The sequence below is a fragment of the Rattus rattus genome, chromosome 5, assembly GCF_011064425.1.
Source record: "Rattus rattus isolate New Zealand chromosome 5, Rrattus_CSIRO_v1, whole genome shotgun sequence".
Lineage (NCBI taxonomy): Eukaryota > Metazoa > Chordata > Mammalia > Rodentia > Muridae > Rattus > Rattus rattus.
The window spans coordinates 158,671,969-158,691,167 of NC_046158.1; the positions used below are offsets into that span (position 1 = coordinate 158,671,969).

General features: G+C 53.0%; 2 protein-coding genes across 8 annotated transcripts; both read right to left on the bottom strand.

Moving 5' to 3' along the window:
- Positions 1 to 79: 79 nt before the first annotated feature.
- Znf512b (zinc finger protein 512B) lies at positions 80 to 10,525 on the bottom strand. Of its 6 annotated transcripts, none has more exons than XM_032905003.1 (17): positions 10,211 to 10,525; positions 8,714 to 8,839; positions 8,334 to 8,476; positions 7,917 to 8,045; positions 7,237 to 7,823; positions 6,910 to 7,136; positions 6,738 to 6,809; positions 6,504 to 6,650; positions 6,245 to 6,369; positions 6,061 to 6,153; positions 5,829 to 5,927; positions 5,577 to 5,747; positions 5,070 to 5,264; positions 4,709 to 4,810; positions 4,291 to 4,353; positions 3,638 to 3,736; positions 80 to 3,068 (listed from the first exon to the last, which is right to left on the bottom strand). In XM_032905003.1, exons 2-17 carry the CDS (start codon positions 8,835 to 8,837, stop codon positions 2,817 to 2,819), a joined length of 2,628 nt encoding a protein of 875 aa, XP_032760894.1. In that variant the 5' UTR covers positions 8,838 to 8,839; positions 10,211 to 10,525; the 3' UTR covers positions 80 to 2,816. The 6 variants fall into 6 exon arrangements, with proteins under 6 accessions (XP_032760894.1, XP_032760893.1, XP_032760895.1 ...); XM_032905002.1 differs by having other exon boundaries at positions 6,474 to 6,650; positions 10,211 to 10,511; XM_032905004.1 differs by lacking the exon at positions 7,917 to 8,045 and having other exon boundaries at positions 6,474 to 6,650; positions 10,211 to 10,511.
- A 2,162-nt stretch (positions 10,526 to 12,687) lies between these two features.
- Positions 12,688 to 17,041, bottom strand: Samd10 (sterile alpha motif domain containing 10). Of its 2 annotated transcripts, none has more exons than XM_032905011.1 (5): positions 16,800 to 17,041; positions 15,274 to 15,455; positions 15,017 to 15,188; positions 14,365 to 14,505; positions 12,688 to 14,207 (listed from the first exon to the last, which is right to left on the bottom strand). In XM_032905011.1, the coding sequence occupies exons 1-5, from the start codon at positions 16,888 to 16,890 to the stop codon at positions 14,185 to 14,187; spliced, it is 609 nt and encodes a 202-aa protein (XP_032760902.1). In that variant the 5' UTR covers positions 16,891 to 17,041; the 3' UTR covers positions 12,688 to 14,184. The 2 variants fall into 2 exon arrangements, with proteins under 2 accessions (XP_032760902.1, XP_032760903.1); XM_032905012.1 differs by having other exon boundaries at positions 15,274 to 15,439; positions 16,767 to 16,826.
- Between the last annotated feature and the right edge of the window lie 2,158 nt (positions 17,042 to 19,199).

The following is a 19,199-nucleotide window of genomic DNA, read 5'->3' on the forward strand; positions in this document are numbered from 1 at the left end:
CAATCCCCACAAGGCCATGCGGCAAGCCCCGAGAATGTCCCTTGCCTCAACACAAACTCAGCCGCACAAAATCCCTGGAAAAAAAGAAATCAATAAACATTTATTTGATACAGTGACTTTAATACATAGTTGATGGCCCACCACCGCACCACTCCGGGCCAGGGGATGAGGATGGGGACAGATGATCACAAGGCGGGCAGGACCAAAGCTCACCTCAAAACATCTTGCAAATAAAACACTTTGTAGATAGAATATATATGCATGTATATCTATGGTTACAAGTGATAGCCAGAAATGCACTTGTGTAATGAGAACTGCATTAAAACCAAACCAAGGAACCCAAAGTTTAGGAGGCGCTGCAGTCAGGTATGAGGAGTGACCTGGGAAACCAGGCCTCCAGGGCAAGGGACCTGGGTTTCACCCAACAGGGGAACAGCTCTCCCTTCAGAAACACCATAGGGACAGGAAGGTCCCAAAGCCTCCAGGAGGCACCATTATCTGCCTGTGCAGGAACATAAAGTGCACCCTGGTTCTGCATGAAATGTCTGCCCTTGGCACTTCTGTTTTTTAGGGCAGGGCAAGCGCTGAGCCAGAGGTAGATCTGTAGAGACCCTGACTTTTGCATTTTGCCAAGGACCCAGGGTTGGTTTGGCCCTCTAAGTCTATGCCCACCACCTTCTGGAGCTCTGCCATGATGGTCCCTCCTACTGAGGATCTGTGTAGGCTGGTGGTTACCTTTAGGCCAGGGTAGGGAGGTGGGCAGACTGATGAGCCCTGCCACCTTGGAAGAGCTTTGCAGTCTAGCTTGCCACTAACCAGTCATTCATTATTGGCTGGTACCTATCCAACTGCAGCTTTTGACAGCTGCCCCAAAACTGACCTCAAAGACTGATTTAAAGTGCTAACATCAAGTTACCAGAACCACCAAGTCCCATACCAAGGCCTGTATATGGGCATAATGGTATGTCCTGGAAACTCAACCCCCAGCAAACCCAGGTCCTACTTCTCCCTACAAGTGCCAAGTACCTGAGAGGCTGGGGTGGATGGTCACACCCCACAGAGGTGTTGTGAAAGTGCACTTTGGCCCCCTTCCCTTCCACAGTTGCACACCACACCCCAAAGCCCCAGCCTACCCTTTGACACTGGATCATACGCACTCTGTAGCCACCCTCTGACCACATCAAAGTGTGTAGGAATTGGAGAGTCCGTTTCAACACCTACAGCACACCAGGCCATGGCTGCCTTGCCCAGAGTCAGAGCCTTTCTAAATATGAGTGTACAAGGACTTCAGCTCAAATCTCTCTGGAGCTGGCCTTCTTGGAAACCCTCCCTGCTGAGGCTTGGGGGCAGGTACCAGTCAGTACCACAGCAATACCTTCGGCACCAGGAAACCCTTAGCACCATGACATTAAGATTGTTGAGTTTTGTATAAAAAAAAAAAAAAGAATCTTTTAAAAAAAGGTTGCTACTTGTCACAGCAACAAGACTGGCATCAACATCCAGGAGACACACAGAGGCAAATATCAAAATTCACATCATCCAGGATCAGAAGCAGAGGCCTCAGTCCACCCCTATCCACACTATAAAAAGCCCATTCCAACCCCTTCCAGCCTTCTCCTCCTGGTGTGGCTCAGAGCAGGGTTGGGAGATGGAGCAGGTAGGGTTAGAAGGCAGAATCAGGAAGGTCAGATCTCTCTTCCTGGCCTTGTCTAACCTGCGGACCCTGTTATCCTCAGGGCCCCTAAGGAAAGGGGTGAGGCCCAGCCTAGAGTTGCTACACTGGCTGAGACCCTACCTCCTACTGTCCTTCAGTTTCTTTATCAAATGACTGCCACTAGATCCCAAGAGCAGACAAAATAAAGGGGAAAAGAGGCCTTCCACAGAACTTGGCTTATGGGCCCACCTAGCATAGCAGACATATACAATCTCTCACAGTTGCTACTCCTAAGCTAGGCTCCTTCTGGCCAGCCTCTGTTTCACACAGCTGTGGCTCCAGGGAGGCACCTTTAAGGGTGCTAACCACAAGACTAGAAACTAAAGGCTGGAGGTGAAGCATCCTAGTTCTTTTCTCTCAGGTCAGTAGCTATGGGTCTGGACCTCCCTGAAGGTAGAACACAGAGTTCTTTCCTTGCCTGGAAGGCTAGCTACTCCACCATGACCACACCAGTCAAGTGGGGTGAGGCCTGAAGCACAGCAGGGATGACAGAGAAGGGTAGAAGGCCCAGAGAGGTAGAAAACAGAAGCAAGGGGGTCAGAGGTGGATGCAAAAGGACAGATGAGTGGGTGGCTGTCAGGGCAGCATGGCAGTAGACAGGGTCTGTCCTGGGAGGTAGCTGGGAGTACTGGAGTTCCAGTGTTGGGTGGAGGCGAGGCCAAGTTATGGCAGCCAGACTGCTCAGGTGCCTCATCAGCCCACAACTATGGGTCACCAGGAATGTCTGAGCCTTGAAACAGTCAGATTGGGGACCCTAGTGGGCCAGAGGGAGGTGGAAACTGGGGCCATTTGACAGTTCAAGCACACTTCATGCCCCATGATGCCAAGGCTCTAGATCCTGCCAGGTCCATGAATGTCCTTGTAGAACGGCTGGGTCCTCCAGCCTATTGCACTTTTGCTGCTGCCCTGGCACTCCTGGGGAGCCCCATCTAGCCATGTTGAGGCAGCCTAAACAGGGGAAGGACCACTTTCAGGGAGAGCAGAGTGGTTTTCCAACCCTCTGAACAGATGGGGGTGTGTGTGGAGGTGGAGGACCGGTCTAGAACTGGCTCCCCTAATCTGGACAATGCAGGGCATGATGGGTAGGCCCTGCCCACTAGGCTCACTTTTCAGGTGCCTTCCCAGCTCCAGCCTTCTTCCCAGTGGAGCTCCGAGCCCCCCTGTCTCTGCCTCCTGGGGGCCAGTCATCCCTGTTAGGGGGGAGCTTAGATGCTGGCTCCTCGGAGGACCGTTCCTTGGGTTTGCGGCCCCGCTTCTTTCCTCCTGACAGACTTTTCTTCTTCTCTTTCCTAGGCATCAAGGAGTCCTGGCTCTTGTGTTTGGAAGGCGGGTCAGCTGAAGTCCGGAACCAATTCTAGGGCGAGAAAACTTGCAGTAAAAACTGAGAATCTTGGTCTAAAGCTACAGACCTAACTTTTTCTTCAAAAACAAACAAACAAACAAAAACAAAAACAAAAGGAATCTTTATTGTTTTCTTGGCATGTGTGACTGTATGTAGATATGTGTATGTGTATGCAGGTAGCTGTGGAAGTTAGGGAGCCTCCTGACATTGGTGCTGGGAACCAAACTGTGGAAGAGTTAGAGGTACTCTTAACCATTGAACCATTTTTCCAATCCATCTAAACCTTTTTTTTGGGGGGAGGGGCATACAGCTGCTAGGAAGTGGCTGAAAACAGGGTTTTCCCTGCCAAGGGAGGCTGCACTCAGTGGTTGGGTATCAAACTGGGGCACCCCAGACTAGCCTTTTTTTTTTTTTTTAAAGATTTATCACCCCCACACTCTTGACACTTCAGGGGAAGCGGACCCTATTTAGAGAAGAAAACACCAGATATTTCAGTGTACACCATCTCAGCCACTTGTTCTCTACTAACTACCCCTAAGGCCAGTCTCCAGGCCTACAGGTCCAGAAGGTAACTCTCATACCTCTCCGTGGGTCTTAAGGATGTGGTACTTGACACCACTCTCAGAGCTGAACTCTTTGGGACATAGCAGGCAGCGGTACTTCCCCACCAGGTGGTCCCCCTGCAAAGCACAGTGGTCCAGTACCCACCTTCAGAGGTCAAATACCCACATCTGGTCCAAGCCCTTATCCTACTGCTAAAAGCTTAGGATTGGGGTCAGCCAGAGAGAAGACAGCCGCACTGTCTTCTCGGATGTATGTCAATGGTGGGTTTAGGGACTGAAACTACCCTTCAGTAGGATTATTAAGCCACCCCAGCTATAGGAGTAGGAAACGAGAGGAGGAAATGAGGGATGAACCAGGTGCTCAATGCTTGGTCACAGTCCTTTGGTGAATGCCCTCATCCCAAGCCAGATGTGCCCTCTGCTCAGGTCAGGATGAACACTTACATCACATTAGTCAAGGAGACTCCAGGGCAAAACTTAGAACCAAACAACTAGGGTAGGGCACAGTGAGGGGTTCTGGGCCACCTGTTGGCTACCTACTAGTCTCTGGGATACGCACTGGTCAGGGTAGGTGATCTTATACTGACGCAGGTTAACCCTTGGCAAGAGAAGACTGGGAGTGCCCAGTGCCCTCCACCCCAGGAAGCAATGGGAACAGTTCTAGAACTGACCTTGCTGCAGCTGGCAAAATGGGCCTTGAGGCCGGACACACTGGAGTAGATGGCTTCACAGCACTGCAGGCAGGAGACAGCTGTGGAGAAAGCCCTCCCACAACTCTACACAAGGGGCATCCCACCTCAACCCCAGAGCACTCTGGGGCTTCTCTGAGGGCAGGTCCCTAAAGTCCTGGATTTTGGGCAGGGTAGGTAATATGGGTCCCCAGGTTGAAGTCCTCTTTGTTGAAGTGCTATATATGTGAAGACCCTATAGAACCCCAGGGTCAAAGATAGGCTAATCATACTGAAGACAGTTACTTCCTAACAGGACATTCACTGTTTTAACCTCTACTGTTGCCTGAAGGCCCAAACCTAAGCCCTCTGTCCTGGAGCCCCAATGTCCCACTCCCACTACCTGCTAGTCCCAGCTTACATCATTGGGACAGTTCACATGGCCCTTCTCCTTGACTTCATTCTTCCATGCCTCCAGCAGCTGAGGGTTAAGTGTGGGGAGGCCTGGCCGAGTGTAGTTGAGCTGCAAAGCCAGGCACAGCACCAGGTAAGCTTCAGGCTGAGGCACATGCTGCTCTGATACAATGCATGTGCTTCTGCAGCAGGCTCATTGCCCCTTCACAGATGGGGTTAATATTAGTAGATGGCCAAGGTCACAAAAACAGGGCTGCCACAGGGGAATCAAATCAAGCCTGTCCTGGTCAGAGACCGAGAGGTTGGGGGAGCAATTAGGGAATACCCAAAGGTCAAGATCCTGCCCATCTCTTAGGTGGGCCACTCACCCGTGCAGTCTCAGGCACAAGGTCATCCTTCATGCGACGTTTGGTCCAGTCCCGGGCCAGCTCATCCTCTGCAATCTCCTGTAGATGGAACACGGCAACCTGGGCCGATGTACGACGGATGCGACCACTTGGGGTCCGTTCTACCCCAAGCAGGTCCTCAGCCTCGGGGATCTTGTCTGTGGGCTCCTCAGGGGGCTAGGTGGCAAGGATACACAGAAGCCAGTATAAGCCAGTATAAGAGAAGGAAGATATCCAGTGACCAGGAGTTAGAGTTGGCATGAATAGTAGGTCTTATGTGGTCTTTGCAGGTGTGGGAACTCAGAATGCAGTTGTAGACAACACAACCAAAACAGAACACAGGGCACCAGGCTCGCAGCCTTCCTTCCAAGACTTAGGATCACTAAAGGCACAGATTGTACATATCAGGGAACACATGGACGTGAGAACACATGTGGGACACAATGTAGTCTCTTAAAACAAGGACAAGGTAGATTGTAGGCCACTCACCGGGGCTGTGTGCTCTGAACGCACATGATAGTCGTGGCCAGCCTTGGATCGGTAAGTCTTGCCACAGTGGGTACAGGGGAAGGAGGGACTGTCTACCTCACAGGGTGGCTTCCCACAGCGCCGCTGGTGGTACTGATAACCCATGAGGCTGGAGAAGGCAGCCCCGCAACCCTGGGGATCCAGGTCAGAAACCAGGTAAGAAATCAGCCAGGTTCCCAAGTTCTGAACAGCCCCACAAGGCCCAACACTGACCTCGTGGGGGCAGCGCAGCCGTCCCATCTGCTTCAGCACCTTTCGTAGCCTCTCCCGCTCCTCCTGTTCTCCCCCTTCAGAGGCCTCAGCATCCGTGGGCTGGAGACAGAGCAAGCCTCAGACCTGATGCCAGCCAGGAGTTAGGGCCATAGATCCAAAATCAGGCATAGAGGAGCAGCAGTAGAGGCCAGCAGTCAGAGCTGGACAGGGACCTGGTGGTCAGGCAGCATACCTTGGCACTGTGTTCAGCCATGGTGTGGTAGTTGAGGCCAGCCTTGGACTTGAACTGTTTTCGGCAGTGCTGGCATTTGAGTGCTTCCTGCAACTGCAGACATAGCCTAACTATGAGAAACCCATCTAGGCTAGGGATCCTCCCTCCCCAGTGCCCTAGGGAATTAGGGGGACAGGAGGCTTACCTTGTGACATACTTCCATGTGCTTTTTGAGCCCCACGAGGGTCTTCCGGGTAACCACGCTGCAGGTGGGGCAGACGGCCTCCCCCCGTTCATGGATGGCTCGTAGCCACTGCTCCTCAGGGCCACCTGTGAGGCAGGGCCAGGCCTCAGGCTTGTGGGGCTCCTGAATGCCCTGGACTCCAGGGGCATCCCCCATGCCTTTGCTACAGGATCCAGCCCACCATGGAGACCTGTCCTGGGTCCTGCCAGGCAGCCCCCACCTGGGGCTGGGTGGGCCACAGGAGTTGGTGCCTCCTTGCTGACAGTAACAGGGGTGGCCAGCACCTTCTTCCGCACTTCCTCAGAGCCTGATCCCTCTTGCTTCTTGGAGCGATGAACTCGAGCCTTGTCTTCAGCTTTGGCCAGGCCTGTGTGCACATAGAGGATGGATAAGATACATGGGCCAACTACTGACATCCTCAGTTCCAGGAGTGTTCAGTTAGCTGGGGTCTTACCTTTGAGCCCAAAGGTCCCTGAGATAGATGGCTGCTCCCCTGTGAATTTCTTCGGTGTTTTCTGCTTCCTTCCTGACTCAGGGGAGAGAAAATGAGTGCCAAGACCCTGGTCACATAGTCATTGAAAGGCCAGAGCCCATCATGGCCAGTCTCCCCAGGGCTCTTGTCTTACTGTGCTTTGTGCGCTCAGGGTCCTCCTCTGGCTGGGACACTGGACCTATAGGCCGCAATGCCTCTTTGCCCATCAGGGGCCTGCTGCCTGGCAGCAGGGAGCTGTTGCTAGGATCTGTACTCAGTTGGAAGGTCACACTCTGGTCCACAGTGGATGGGCCATACTCTCCATTCTCCTGCCTGGCCTGCTTGGGCAGGATGGGGCAGGTGTCCAAACTGTCTGCAGCCCTGCAAGTGGCAGGCAAGATGAGGTCCAGGCAAACCCAGTAGCCCTCTCACCCCCTCAAGGCACACATGACAACTCACCACCTCAAATGACTTCCTGTACCTTTTCTTATTGCTGTTCTTGCCTGTAGCACGAAGTGTTTTGTTCTCAGATTTGGACAGCAACACCATTTTGCAGGGTGGTGTGTGTCTGCTGATGGCGATGGGCCTGCTGACCGGCACAGGCTTGCTGACCACAATGGGCCTGCTGACTGGTACTGGCTTGGTGAGTGGCACAGGTTTTGAAACTGTTACAAGCTTGGTAACTGGCATATGTTTGGTGAGTGGCACAGGTTTGGTGATTGGGATGGGCTTGGTGACTGGCACAGGCCTAGAGACTTGCATGGGCCTACTGACTGTGACAGGCTTGGTGACTGGTATAGGCCTACTAACTGTGACTGGCTTACTGATGCCAATGGGCTTGCTGACTCCCACTGGTTTGCCAACAGTAACAGGTTTGCTCACTCCGATGGGCTTGCTGACCCCAACAGGCCGATTGATGGTGACTGGCCGGCTGACTGGGCCAGGCTTGGGGGCAGGTAGGGGATGGTCCATGTGATTCCAAATCCGGTGCTTCTCCAGCTGGGTCTTGGAGGTGAATGCGGCCTCGCAGAAGGGGCAAGGGAAGGCCAGCCTATCTGAGATAGCGCCCTGGGCAGGGAGGGCAGGTGTGGGATGGGGCCCCGGGGGCCTCTGCCCAGATGCACCCCCAGGCCTCCTCTTCCCTGACCCACAGCCCCTTACCCCTTGGCACCGCTGATAGTGGTACTTGAGCCCATAGATGCTGGGGAACTCTAGCCAGCACCCTGAGTTTGGACACTTCACCCTTGAGTGTGCCTTGAATTCATCTTTCCACTGGTTCATCAGAGAGAGCTGGGCAGAGGAAAAGGCCAAGCTGCTGACCTGTAGCTACCCAGACTCACAGCTCCCCCAAGCCAAATAAGCCCTTCAACCTCAAGAGCAGACCAAGAATTCAAGCCATGCTGCAGACCTATGCTGGTGACTACTAACAGCCCACTGGGACTTGGTAACAGACGCAAGGGCCCTAGGGTACATGCTGAGACAAACTGGCACAGGATGTATGGAGGGCTGGTAAGGACATGGAAGTGGCCTTCACAGACTCAATAGAATGATCCCCACTCTAACCCTCAGGGAGCTCACAGGAATATCTCGGAGAGCTTGGTTCTCGGCTTTCGGCCTCCCTTTTTTCTTCCCTTCTGTCTTGTCACTGGCTGAGTTTCCGGGGTCAAAGCAGAGTGGGGCCTGGCTAGGCACTGTATGTCCACTGTGGACCACTGGCATCCCTATAGTACAGGAGACAGCAAGGCTCAGTGGCTGCACAATATCTCCAACCCCCAAGGGGCAGGAAGCCCAGACTGAGTCTTGGCTCACCCATATCAAGGCCCAGGGACTAGGTCAAGAGCCTGGCTACAACAGGCTAACAATCTCCAGCCCACACAGGTCCTCAGGCTGCCCAAGGAGGTAACTCTACCACTGACTGCCTATACCCTCTACAACTGATTTCTGCCTTAGCTCCTCACCCAGCTTTGGTGGGTCCTGCAACAAGGGAAGCTGGACCTCCTTCCGGCTGCCTCCCTTTCCAGGTCCACTTTTGCTGGATCCTTGAAGCCGACGGCCTCCTCCAACACAGAAAGATTCCGTCATCTCTGCAGAGTAAGTACACAGACCTATGAGATGAATAGGCTCAACCCAGGCCTCCACTGGGGTTATCCTAGAGGCCCCCAATATGACTGTTTAGGCCTGACCTCCTGTATCTTTCGCATCAAAACACAAGTGACTTAAGCTTCTAACTTAGAGAGGGGTTGCAGAGACAAGGTCTTTCTAAATAACCCAGAAGGCTTGAGCAGCATACAAGAGCAGAGACCCTACTCCATTTGACACACTCACCTACACCCTCATCTAGACACATGAGACCAAAGGGTGCTGAGGATCAGGTGGGGCCTGTGTTCACAAGGGGCCCATGCAATTGAGCGAGACTGATAATATTCCTCATAGGGGACAATTAACACTAGTAATGGTTGCTGGCTCACAGGCAGCCACATCATCCACCTCAGGGATGGCTGAGCACCCAGATAAGCACCCTTGAAGACCTCTCCACAGGCACAGGAGCCACTTCCCCACCACATGTTCCTGCCTCTCTGGTTGGTAAAGTGAAATATATTCACTAGAAATATATTTTGGTCCCCATGCTTGCTGAGCCATCCTACCTGCCTGCCTTCTCAACCTTCTGTGCAGCCAGGGCCCCTCCCCCACAGATGAAGGCACCAGGTCAGCCCCTGAGCCACCACAGCCTAGCAGCCACCATTTCTTGCTATTTTCAATAGCTTCTAGGTTCCTGGCCTAGGAAGCAACTTCGGCTAAACAAGTTATAGCCAGTACTGGCAAGCAGAGGCTATAGAATATGCATGCTGCTGCCCTGGGGTTGGGCCTCCAGGGACTGTTCTGCTCGAAGCATCACATACCCTGAAAACTAAGGAAGGCTCTGAGCACAGCATATTGAGGCCTCTCAGAGGCACCCAAAGCCACAGAAGGGGGCGGTACCAAAGAGCAAGGTTCAAGCAGGTGAGCCCTCTCCTAACAGTTTTTGATCAACTCAAATCAGTGCGGTTGGGTAGGGGCTGCTATATCCAGAAGTGCTAAGGTCAGAGGTCAGGACAATCACTGTCCATTGCCAAGGGCAACATCCTGGGCCTAGGGGAGGGGAGGAGGGTCTTAGGTCAACCAAAGTTCTCGGGATATCCTCGTTTTGCAGCTTCAGAAGGAAATGAGTTATCCAGAACCCCGACTACATTTGAGGCCCGGGGTATACGGCCTGCTGCAACATTCCAGTCTTTCAGAGATCAGAATTAGGGGTAAGGCCTGGTCGCCAGAGTAGGAGGAAACCCCTCCTCCACCTGGGGTCCCTGAGATCTCCCTTGTATCCTCCAGGGAAGAAGACGCTACCACCGACTCAGGCCACTCCGCCTGGCTTGGCGAGCGCAGCCAAGAGGCGCACCTGGAGGCCCGTGGCCACCCACCTGTCACCTGAGGCCGGACACGGGCTGCAGCCTGGCCCGGAAGCGCCGACCGCGGGGGGGCGAAGGCAGTGAACCAAAATGGCGACTTTTTCTGGAGGAGGAGGCGGGAGGACGGCGCCGACGCGGGGAGTGGGGCGCGGCGCGGGTCCGGGCGCGGCGGGGAGGCGGGCGGGGCACAGGGCTGGTGCGGGGCGCGGGTGGCGCCGGGACCGCGGTAGAGCAGCAGGCAGTGCCGGCGCTTACCTGCAGCGCCCAAGGGGTGCGGCCGGGCAAGGCCGGAGCCAGAGCCGGGCCGGGGCGCGGGGCGCGGGGCGCGGGGTCCGGGCGGCGCACACTGCGCGCCGTGCTGCGCACATGCGCGCTCCCGCCCCTCCTACCTTTGACAGTTTTACTGCGCGGGGGGGTGGGGGGAGGGGGCGAACTCTCGCGGTATTCACGCGGCCGGCGCTGCGGGGAAGGGGCCAGTGGGGCCCGTCGGCCGCTCCACGGAGAGATCCGTAGACTAGGTGGTACTCGCCTCCAGGGCCAAGAGATCTGTCACTCGCGCCTAGGGCAGGAGTCGCTTTGTAGACAGTCCAGTAAACTGAGGCACGTCAGGAACTCTGGACACTACCCCAGATCATGTCTCACAGACTAAGCAAGCTGTGTAGTTGCGCTAGCTGAAGTAGATCCTATGAAGAGTTACAGGACATCCATAGGCTGTCAGGGCGTACCTCAGCCTCTATCTGTCCCTGAGGCCACCTTAGTCAATCTAGACACTGTTAAGACCAATAGGCTTTATTGGCGTTACTAGCTTTTGAATCAACTTCTCCCTTTGTGAACAATGGTCCTAGACCAACAGCCAGTACCGAGTTTCTCTGGCCCAGAGCTAGGGTAGGATCTGGACTGGACGGTGGTGGTGAATGGCATCCCAGCCCACAGGACTTGGGAATAAATGAAGCAGAGAAATAAACACACCTTTGACAGACTAGGGGGGGAGCAGGCTGGCTGATAAGGGAGTAGAGTGCCAAGTCTGGGGCTCCACAGGAGCACTCGATAGGGAAGAGAAAAATTCAGCTTTCATTTGGAAGTCATAACATTGTCATCTGCCCCTCCAGCCCCGCCCCCACTGTTTTTTCAAACGGGTTTCACTGTGTAGCCTTTTGTAGACCAGGCCAGCATCAAACTCAGAGATCTGCCTGTCTCTGCCTCCCATATGCAGGGATTAAAGGCATGTGTCACCTTCTGTGATTCTCCCAGGATGTGGAACATCAGAATGTTGGTGGAGATCAGTGTGCATACCTTGAGGTGCTGCGTTCAAGGTTGTCAGCATTCCCTGTGTAAATCTGAGTTTTCACAAATGTGATCTACCAACGCCCATATATTGTTATGTGTCTAAGTGGCCATGTGTTATCAGGTGGTGGTCATGCGTGGGCATCATAATGTAGACGAGGGCATTAGATCCCCTGAAGCTGGAGTTACCGGCAGTTGTGAACTGCCTGAGGAGGGTGCTGGAAACTCAATTCTGCAAGAGCAGCAACTGTATTCTCTCTCCAGCCCCACCTCCCTGTAATTGTGTGTGTGTGTGTGTGTGTGTGTGTGTGTGTGTGTGTGTGTGTAGCTGTGCATATTTAAGTGTCAAGAAGTCTTACAATGTAGTGCACTCATAAGCACCATGTGGTATGGCACTTCTAGTGTTAGTGGGTGATTATGCACTAGCGTTTGTGCACTTGGGTAATTATATCTGTGCAGATGGGGATGTTATAAAACTTTATACATACCCTTGTCTGGCCAAACCTGCAAGTGTGTTTGTACATATTCAAGCATGTCTGGGTGTTGTTTCACTGTTTCTGGCTTATACCTCTAGGTTCCTATTTGTATGTCTGTGTTCAGGGTGTGTGCTTCATGTGCTGTGTATGTCAGGCTGAAGAGTGAGCCCCAACGAATAACCATGTTAAGCTGCAGTGATAGTGACTGAAGTTTCTGAGATCTATCTGGATTGCCTAAGTGAACCCTAAATTTAAAGGGAGACATTTGAGAGGCAGACAAGAATGATCACAGAAATAGATTTGTGATAGAGCCTTGAGCCTAGGTATACCAGACGGCCACTATAAAGTTGAATAGATAAGGAAGGATTCTTCTCTACTTTTAGAAGACCTCTGTTTCTGTTTCTGTGCTTGGGAATCAAACCTGGGCCTGGGCCACCAAACCACGTCCAATATCACTGAGCTACACCACCAGACCATGAACCAGCAGGAACCCAATCCAGAGAGCCTCATTCCATGTGTACAAGCTGTTATTCTGAGTGTGTCAGGGCTGCTGTGTCCCAAACTGGGGTGATATATCCACAGGGCCACTACTTGAGACATCTTGCTTGTTCTGGTGTCCTGGAGTTACCAGGTAGCTTTCCCAGGATGCAACACCACTGCCCTCTAGTGGTTCTATCTGCAGGCACTGTCCTAGACACCCCGTTGCTCCCCAGAGATCCAACACTGATGGGCATTTGAGAACCAGATTTATTTCTGATTTTTTTTTCTCTTTTCTTTTTTTGGTCAGAGTATAAAAAAGTGACCAAAACCAAGGAAGACAGGACAGGAGCATTGGGAAGAAAAGACAGGAGAGAGAAAGAGATCAGAGAAGGCCCTCTGATTGCACGCACCAGGACTGGGGGATTCTAGAGGCAGGCAAACACAATAAGGGAGCCCCTGCATGGATGCAGGGTATACAGGATGGAAGATGGCAGGCCAGTGGCCCAAATTAACCGTAATGAGCAACCTTGAATCGAGGCCAGCTCTTGGCACACAGAGGGGACTGGAGGCCGAGCCTCAACTGTCCCTGAGATTTTAGAGTCCCTGGTAAAGTTGGTAGAGGGCAGAGTCAGAGTGAGCTGCCAGGGTCATCCTTTGCCCTCCTTTCTGGCAGCAACAAGCCCCCAAATACCCAAGGAGGGGTTGTCCAGGTGTCTGGTGACACATGAAAGAACTGCCCTACATCATTTTCTCGGTTGAAAACAGGTTGGTTTTCTTGGGAAAGCCACAGAGGTGCACATGAACACACACAGAGACAGACAGACAGACAGACAGACAGACAGACAGACAGACACACACACACACACACTTCTTCAACATAGTCTCTAAGAGCCAGGGAATAGGGAAGCTGTTTAAAAGCATGACTTCTTCAAAAGTAAGATTGAGAACACTGCTGAACTGGTGAGCTGTGCACAAAGTCACCTGCACAGCACTGGGATCTGAACTGGTGAGCTGTGCACAGAGTCACCTACACAGCACTGGGATCTGAACTGGTGAGCTGTGCACAGTCACCTGCACACCACTGGGATCTGTGCCGCACACTGGCTTTGCAGCGTGAGCATCTTGGACCCCTCTCAAATTCACGTCTACAGTGTGGATAGGGTCTGCTGACGTTTCACAATCACTGAGTGAAGCATGGCGTGATGTCATGAATTGATGACTATTAGTATGGACAGCAGGTTGGGCCTGCTGTACTCTGGGACAGATACACTTCAAAGAGCCAAGACAGCTTGTCCCACTGTGTGGCTGATCTGGAGGTGCCTGGGAAAGACACAGAACTAAGACTTAAGGGTAAGACTCATGACTCAGATGGGGGATGGTCACATGTTGGAGGGAACATAAATAAACAGACTCCCTGGGAGTCTGGGGACATTCAAACCCCACTCTAGTTCCAGGCAGCTACCCTGTTTGCTGCCAGCAGCACCAGGGGATGGACCTGGGCTTGGATCTCAGAAGAAGGGTCTATAAGCAGGCAGCAACCACCCACCCAGCCACAGGGCAGAACCTGTAGTGCCTCTCCAGAGGCACCCGGAGATGGAGGTCTTGCTCCTCCCTGATCACTGGGCTAGGTTTAGCCGCTAGGGTATCCTGCAGGATCCAAAGGGGCTGTAGGGCCAGTTCTGACTCATTCTTGGCTGTGGGCTCTGGTCACAGTGTTGGGGTCTGGGGTCCAAGTATAGGCAGCAGCTAGGACATGTTTCCGAAGGAAGCTGTAGGATGGATAAGGTGGAAAAGTTGATTTTAGGTGCACCCAAGGATGGTACTTACTGGATGTCCCAGCCACCTTCTGGGGCGGAGAACAGTTATCCTACACCCTCAGCCCAGTCCCTCCCCCTAACCCTGGTACCCTAGGTCCCTGATACAAACCTTGGCTGAGCAGCTGCAGGCTCCGCCCCTCCTCACGCACCTGCAGGTGGAGCACCTGCTGCAGCACCTCCTGCCTCTGAGCCTCTTGGGTCAACCCCATTCTCTGCAGCTTGTCTGCGTTCAGTCGAAGCAGAGCTCGGCCTAGGGGGAGAGAAAGAAGGCGGTGAGGCAGACAGAGGCAGAGCGTAAGACTTTCTCCATCAGGATAAAACGAACAGAAAACAAACCCACCAAAGACCAAGAAAGTGGAGCAGAGATTCAGAGATTCTTAAAGGAAGAGAGGTAGGAAGAAAGACAAGATTGATTAAAAGATAGAGGCCAGGGTTGGGGATTTAGCTCAGTGGTAGAGTGCTTGCCTAGCAAGCGCAAGGCCCTGGGTTCGGTCCCCAGCTCCGAAAAAAAAAAATAAATAAATAAAAGATAGAAGCCAATCAGAGAAGCATCAAAAAACAGAGCAGAGAGACTAAGAGGCAGACACACACACACACACACACACACACACACACACACACACACACACACAGAGAGAGAGAGAGAGAGAGAGAGAGAGAGAGAGAGAGAGAGAGAGAGAACTAGAACTCAGGAGGATACAGATAAAGACAAGGCTAAGGCTTGAACATTCTGGTCCTCCCTAACCCGTGACCCACTATACCCGTGATGGCATGCTGGGAGAAGGCCTCGACATAGACGAGGTAGTTGTGAGGACAATGTTTCTTGAGCCACTTGCAAACGTCCTGCTGGCTCCACAAGACCACTGGCCTTGTCAGGCCACCCAGCGAAGGGCTCGTGTGGTATAAACCATAGTGATCAGAGTACAGCCGGGCCTGCAGGTGGAGAGGTAAGGTCAGTAGAATGAAGGTAATTAAAACTGAGGGCAAGGGCTAAGATTTAGGTGTAAGAGGTAGGCACCTGGGGGGTCTCTGAGCCCGGCTGTTGAAGGAGCTTGATTGGCCTGCTGCTGGATGCCCTCTGGCTGCGGGAGTCATGCCATGTGAGGCTGGTGCCTGGTGTCCGAGGCAGGTGGCAGGGTATGTTCTCAGCTGACACTGTATGCTCTAGGAGGGTCTGGCAGAAGCTGAAATGGGCAGAGGCTGTATGCAGGGATGTGCATACAGAATGGTCAGGGGCAAGCTCCTCCCCTGTGACTCAGCTCCCTGACAATTAAATCTTCTTTCTACCAATGAGGGGAGTAATAATTTCTCCTGTAGGGGGAATCTTGAGCCCCCAAGACCAAAACTTTTTTTTTTTTTTTTTTTTTTTTTTTTTTGTTGCAAGAGTTGTCTTGAGAACTTCTTTCAGAAGATAAACTGGACATGCCTTTCCCTTTATCAGCTGAGAGTCCACACTCTGGCCCCAAGGGTGATTAGATTGGAGGATGACACTCACCCTAGCAGGGCCAGGAGAGCAGCTATCTCCAGGGCTGCCCTGACTTGCTTTGCCCTTGCTGACAGGCAAGCCTCCTACATGCCATACAGGACCAGGGTGTGCACAGATCTTTGTCTTTAACAGTTTCTAACTGTGACTCACTGACAAAAAGTTTGAACTCTGGGAAGGCTGACAAGAAGAACTTGCCTGACACATGCTGGATTTCCTTTCTGTGTGGCTTCTGCAGGACCTACCCCAGGACGACTAGTGTGAATAGGGTGCCAGCTAGGCACGGGGAAAGTTAGCACTGTCCTTCTCCCACTGATTCATTGCACTTGTGAAGTTAGTTTTAGGGTCATTTATTGGAATGGCTACTGACATGAAGTCTGGAGATGACCAATGTCTTGATGTATCCATCCATAAGTACTGTATATGAACAAATGTCTATGTGGTACCTCCGAGACAACAGAAGAAAGAAGGTGGGCTTAAGACGTGTGTGGCCGCTATTCTGAGGTAGCCTGTAGTGCAATAAGATTTATTCTAAGCGAGCGAGGTCCAGGGATTAAGCACTGTAGTGCTTTGCAGGGCCTTCCCTGAGCCAGGGCTAGAAAGCTCCTCAGAAGGGGAAACCAGTCCAACGTCCTAGCTCTAACCGCACCTGTCAAGGCCGCCCAGGCCCCGCCTATTTACTCCCTGCGCTGGGCCAGAGTCTGTTGTTCCCAACCTCAATCTCAGAATTATACCCCTTTGCCTCCTCTCGACCCCAACGTTAGGGCTTCGGGAGGGTTTTCTCTATGCAAAGTAAGGGTGATCAGAGTGCGGTGTCAGCTCAGTGAAGAAGCCCCTGCCAGTCATCCCCACTCCAAGTCAAGGCCTGAGACTAACCGCCCTCCCGCCCCATAATGCTGGACAAAGGCCCTTGGACTCTAGTAAAAAGACTTCCTCCCCGCAGTGGCCGCCCCCGGAAACCCTTTGAGTCTAGCCCGGGTGCTCTCCTTGGGCCCCGGTACCATTCCCGCCCTCAGCCCGCTGCTCACGATATTCCTGCGCCTGGGTTCATCCCAGCTCACCGTCCACATCCGGGCGCTCCCCGAAGCCTGTACGCACAGCCCCGGCGCGAGCTCGCGGGGGGCTCAGCTTTGACCGCAGCTCGGTGAACATGGAGCCTGCGGATGCGCGGCTCGGGCACACGCCCCTCGCGGAGCACCAGGCAGCCAGAGTGGCCCGTGGGCAACGCGCACCGCGTCCCCACCCGCCGGAGCCGGCCGAGCCCAAGCCGGTCCCCGCGGCCGGGGAGTCTGCGCGGCAAAGCACCTGCCGCCCAGCCCTGGGCGCAAGGCGCGCTCCGGGAGCTCGGAGGTGTATCGGCGGCGCGCCGGGCTGCGTATGCTGAGGATGTCCGCCAGAGCAAAAGGCGTCCTTGCGCACCTGGGTAGAACTCCGTGGACCAGCCTCTCTTGCAACCCGCTGGAGGGCCTTTGCAGTTGGCAAGCGAGGTCCCCTCGGTCTGGTGGTGGTGGGGATAATCACACCTGTGGGCTTTTACCTGCTCAGTCTGACCAAGATCTGGATCATTCTCTCCCAAGTACCTGTGTATCCTAATTTGCTCATTCCTTTTTTAAATTTTATTAATGTTTTGCCCTAGTGTTTATCTGCGCACTACACACACGCACCTGGTGTTCAGAAGGGGACATTGGATCTCCTGGCACTGAGGTTATGGACAGCTGTGAGCTGCCAGATGGGTGAACCCGTGTCCTTTTGCAAGAACGAGAAATTCTCTTAACCATCGAGCTATATTTCCAGCCCCACTAGCTCGTTCTTTATATACATATATATGAGATTATTTTTTTTCTTTTTTTCGGAGCTGGGGACCGAACCCGGGGCCTTGCACTTGCTAGGCAAGCGCTCTACCACTGAGCTAAATCCCCAACCCCATGAGATTATTTTTTAATTAATTAATTTTTTTACTTACTTTACATCCTGCTCACTGCCCCCTCCTGGTCACCCCTCATCCTTTCCCCTCCCTTCTCTGGGACACCCCCCCCCACCCCCCCCACACAGACACTTCAAGTCTCTGCGAGGCTAGGAGCTTCCTCTCCCACTACAGCCAGACAAGGCAGCCCAGCTAGTAGAACAACATATCCCACGTACAGAAAATAGCCCCCGCTCCAGTTGTTCAGAACCCACATGAAGGTCAAACGGCACATCTGCTACATATGAGTTGGGAGGCCTAAGTCCAGCCGGTGTGTGTTCCTTGGTGATTTAGACTCTTGGGAGCCCCAAGGGTCCAGGTTAGCTGACTCTGTTCGTTGTCCTGTGGAGTTCTTATTCCCTTCAGGACCCACAATCCGTCCTCCTATTCTTCCGTAAGAATCTCCAAGCTCCATCTACTGTTTGGCTGTGGGTGTCTGTATCTGAGTCAGCTACTAGCTCATTCTTTATTGGAGCATTTGCTGACCCTCACTTACAGGCCACTTTGCTTTGAACTTCAGGCAGTACTACTCATCTCTGTCAAGACCCTTGATTAGGCTCAGTTCCCTGCGGTTCAGTCTTCACAGACTCAATCCTGTTCCTCCCTAAAAACCTTGTGGGGAGCCAGGTCTGTTTTAGCACCTCACTGAAAGGCACTGGAGGCAGAAACCTGGTTGTCTGGTCCAGCACAGAGTCCAGGCTTCACAATTGTAGTTTTTCCTGCCTGCCTTAGAACTTGGTGTTCTCCCCAGGAGCAGGAGGTTTAAGAAAAGTGAGACTTAGAGGCAGACTCTGTCTCAACGGGCTAAGGCTGCTTTATTGAAACACTGAGGGCCCCAACCTAGAAGGGCAGGGACACACACACACACAAAGTAGCTACCAGGAAGTTACAGATATTTTTGAGGTTTAACTGGAAGCAGAGTTGTTTTCCATTCCCCTAGCATACTGTTTCCACAGGCAGAATAAACCATCCCTGAGGCCAAGCAGCTTTTTATAGCTTGGGGTTAATGCCCTGTACAGCCTAATTCATGACCTGAGGATGTTATTACACAACGGGTGGGACTGGCATTATGTTTCAGGAAGAGCTGCACACAGGCAGAAAGTATCTGTGCAAAGTAGAGTGGTGTGAGTCTACCCAAGCCACTGGGCACACAGTCACTCCCAAGCCTGTGACGCTGACCCACACACCGTTGAGTGCACTATACACTTGTTCTCCAAAGGCGCGAGGGAGATAGGGTGTGTGTGTCCTGGATCTGATCGCTGAGCGCCCAGTCTGTACCATCGGTGGCCGCACTCGGCTCAGTATAGTACGGCAAGTCGGAAGTGGTTATGATGGCTGAACTAAGCAGCTTCGCAGCCTTGCCTGCACCGAAACGCTCCTGAACAGGACTACTGGGCTTAGGCGGCGCGTCACGGCTGGCATGACAATCTTACCCACAACCCAGTGGCGCTATACCTAATAGCTTCACGCGCACGCGCGTTTTCCCGCAGCAAACACG

What these genes read in the sequence shown, in the direction of transcription:
- Znf512b (XM_032904999.1), bottom strand. Translation starts at nt 8,837, where the DNA reads ATGACGGAATCTTTCTGTGTTGGAGGAGGCCGTCGGCTTCAAGGATCC. An exon ending in AAGCTCTCCGAGATATTCCT is followed by an intron (nt 8,046 to 8,333) that starts GTGAGCTCCCTG and finishes TCCTCTGCCCAG; the next exon opens with CTCTCTCTGATGAACCAGTG. An exon ending in ACATGGAAGTATGTCACAAG is followed by an intron (nt 6,154 to 6,244) that starts GTAAGCCTCCTG and finishes CTATGTCTGCAG; the next exon opens with TTGCAGGAAGCACTCAAATG.
- Samd10 (XM_032905011.1), bottom strand. Translation starts at nt 16,890, where the DNA reads ATGTTCACCGAGCTGCGGTCAAAGCTGAGCCCCCCGCGAGCTCGCGCC. An exon ending in GGAGCGCCCGGATGTGGACG is followed by an intron (nt 15,456 to 16,799) that starts GTGAGCTGGGAT and finishes CCCTGCATACAG; the next exon opens with CCTCTGCCCATTTCAGCTTC. An exon ending in CGGGCTCAGAGACCCCCCAG is followed by an intron (nt 15,189 to 15,273) that starts GTGCCTACCTCT and finishes CTCCACCTGCAG; the next exon opens with GCCCGGCTGTACTCTGATCA.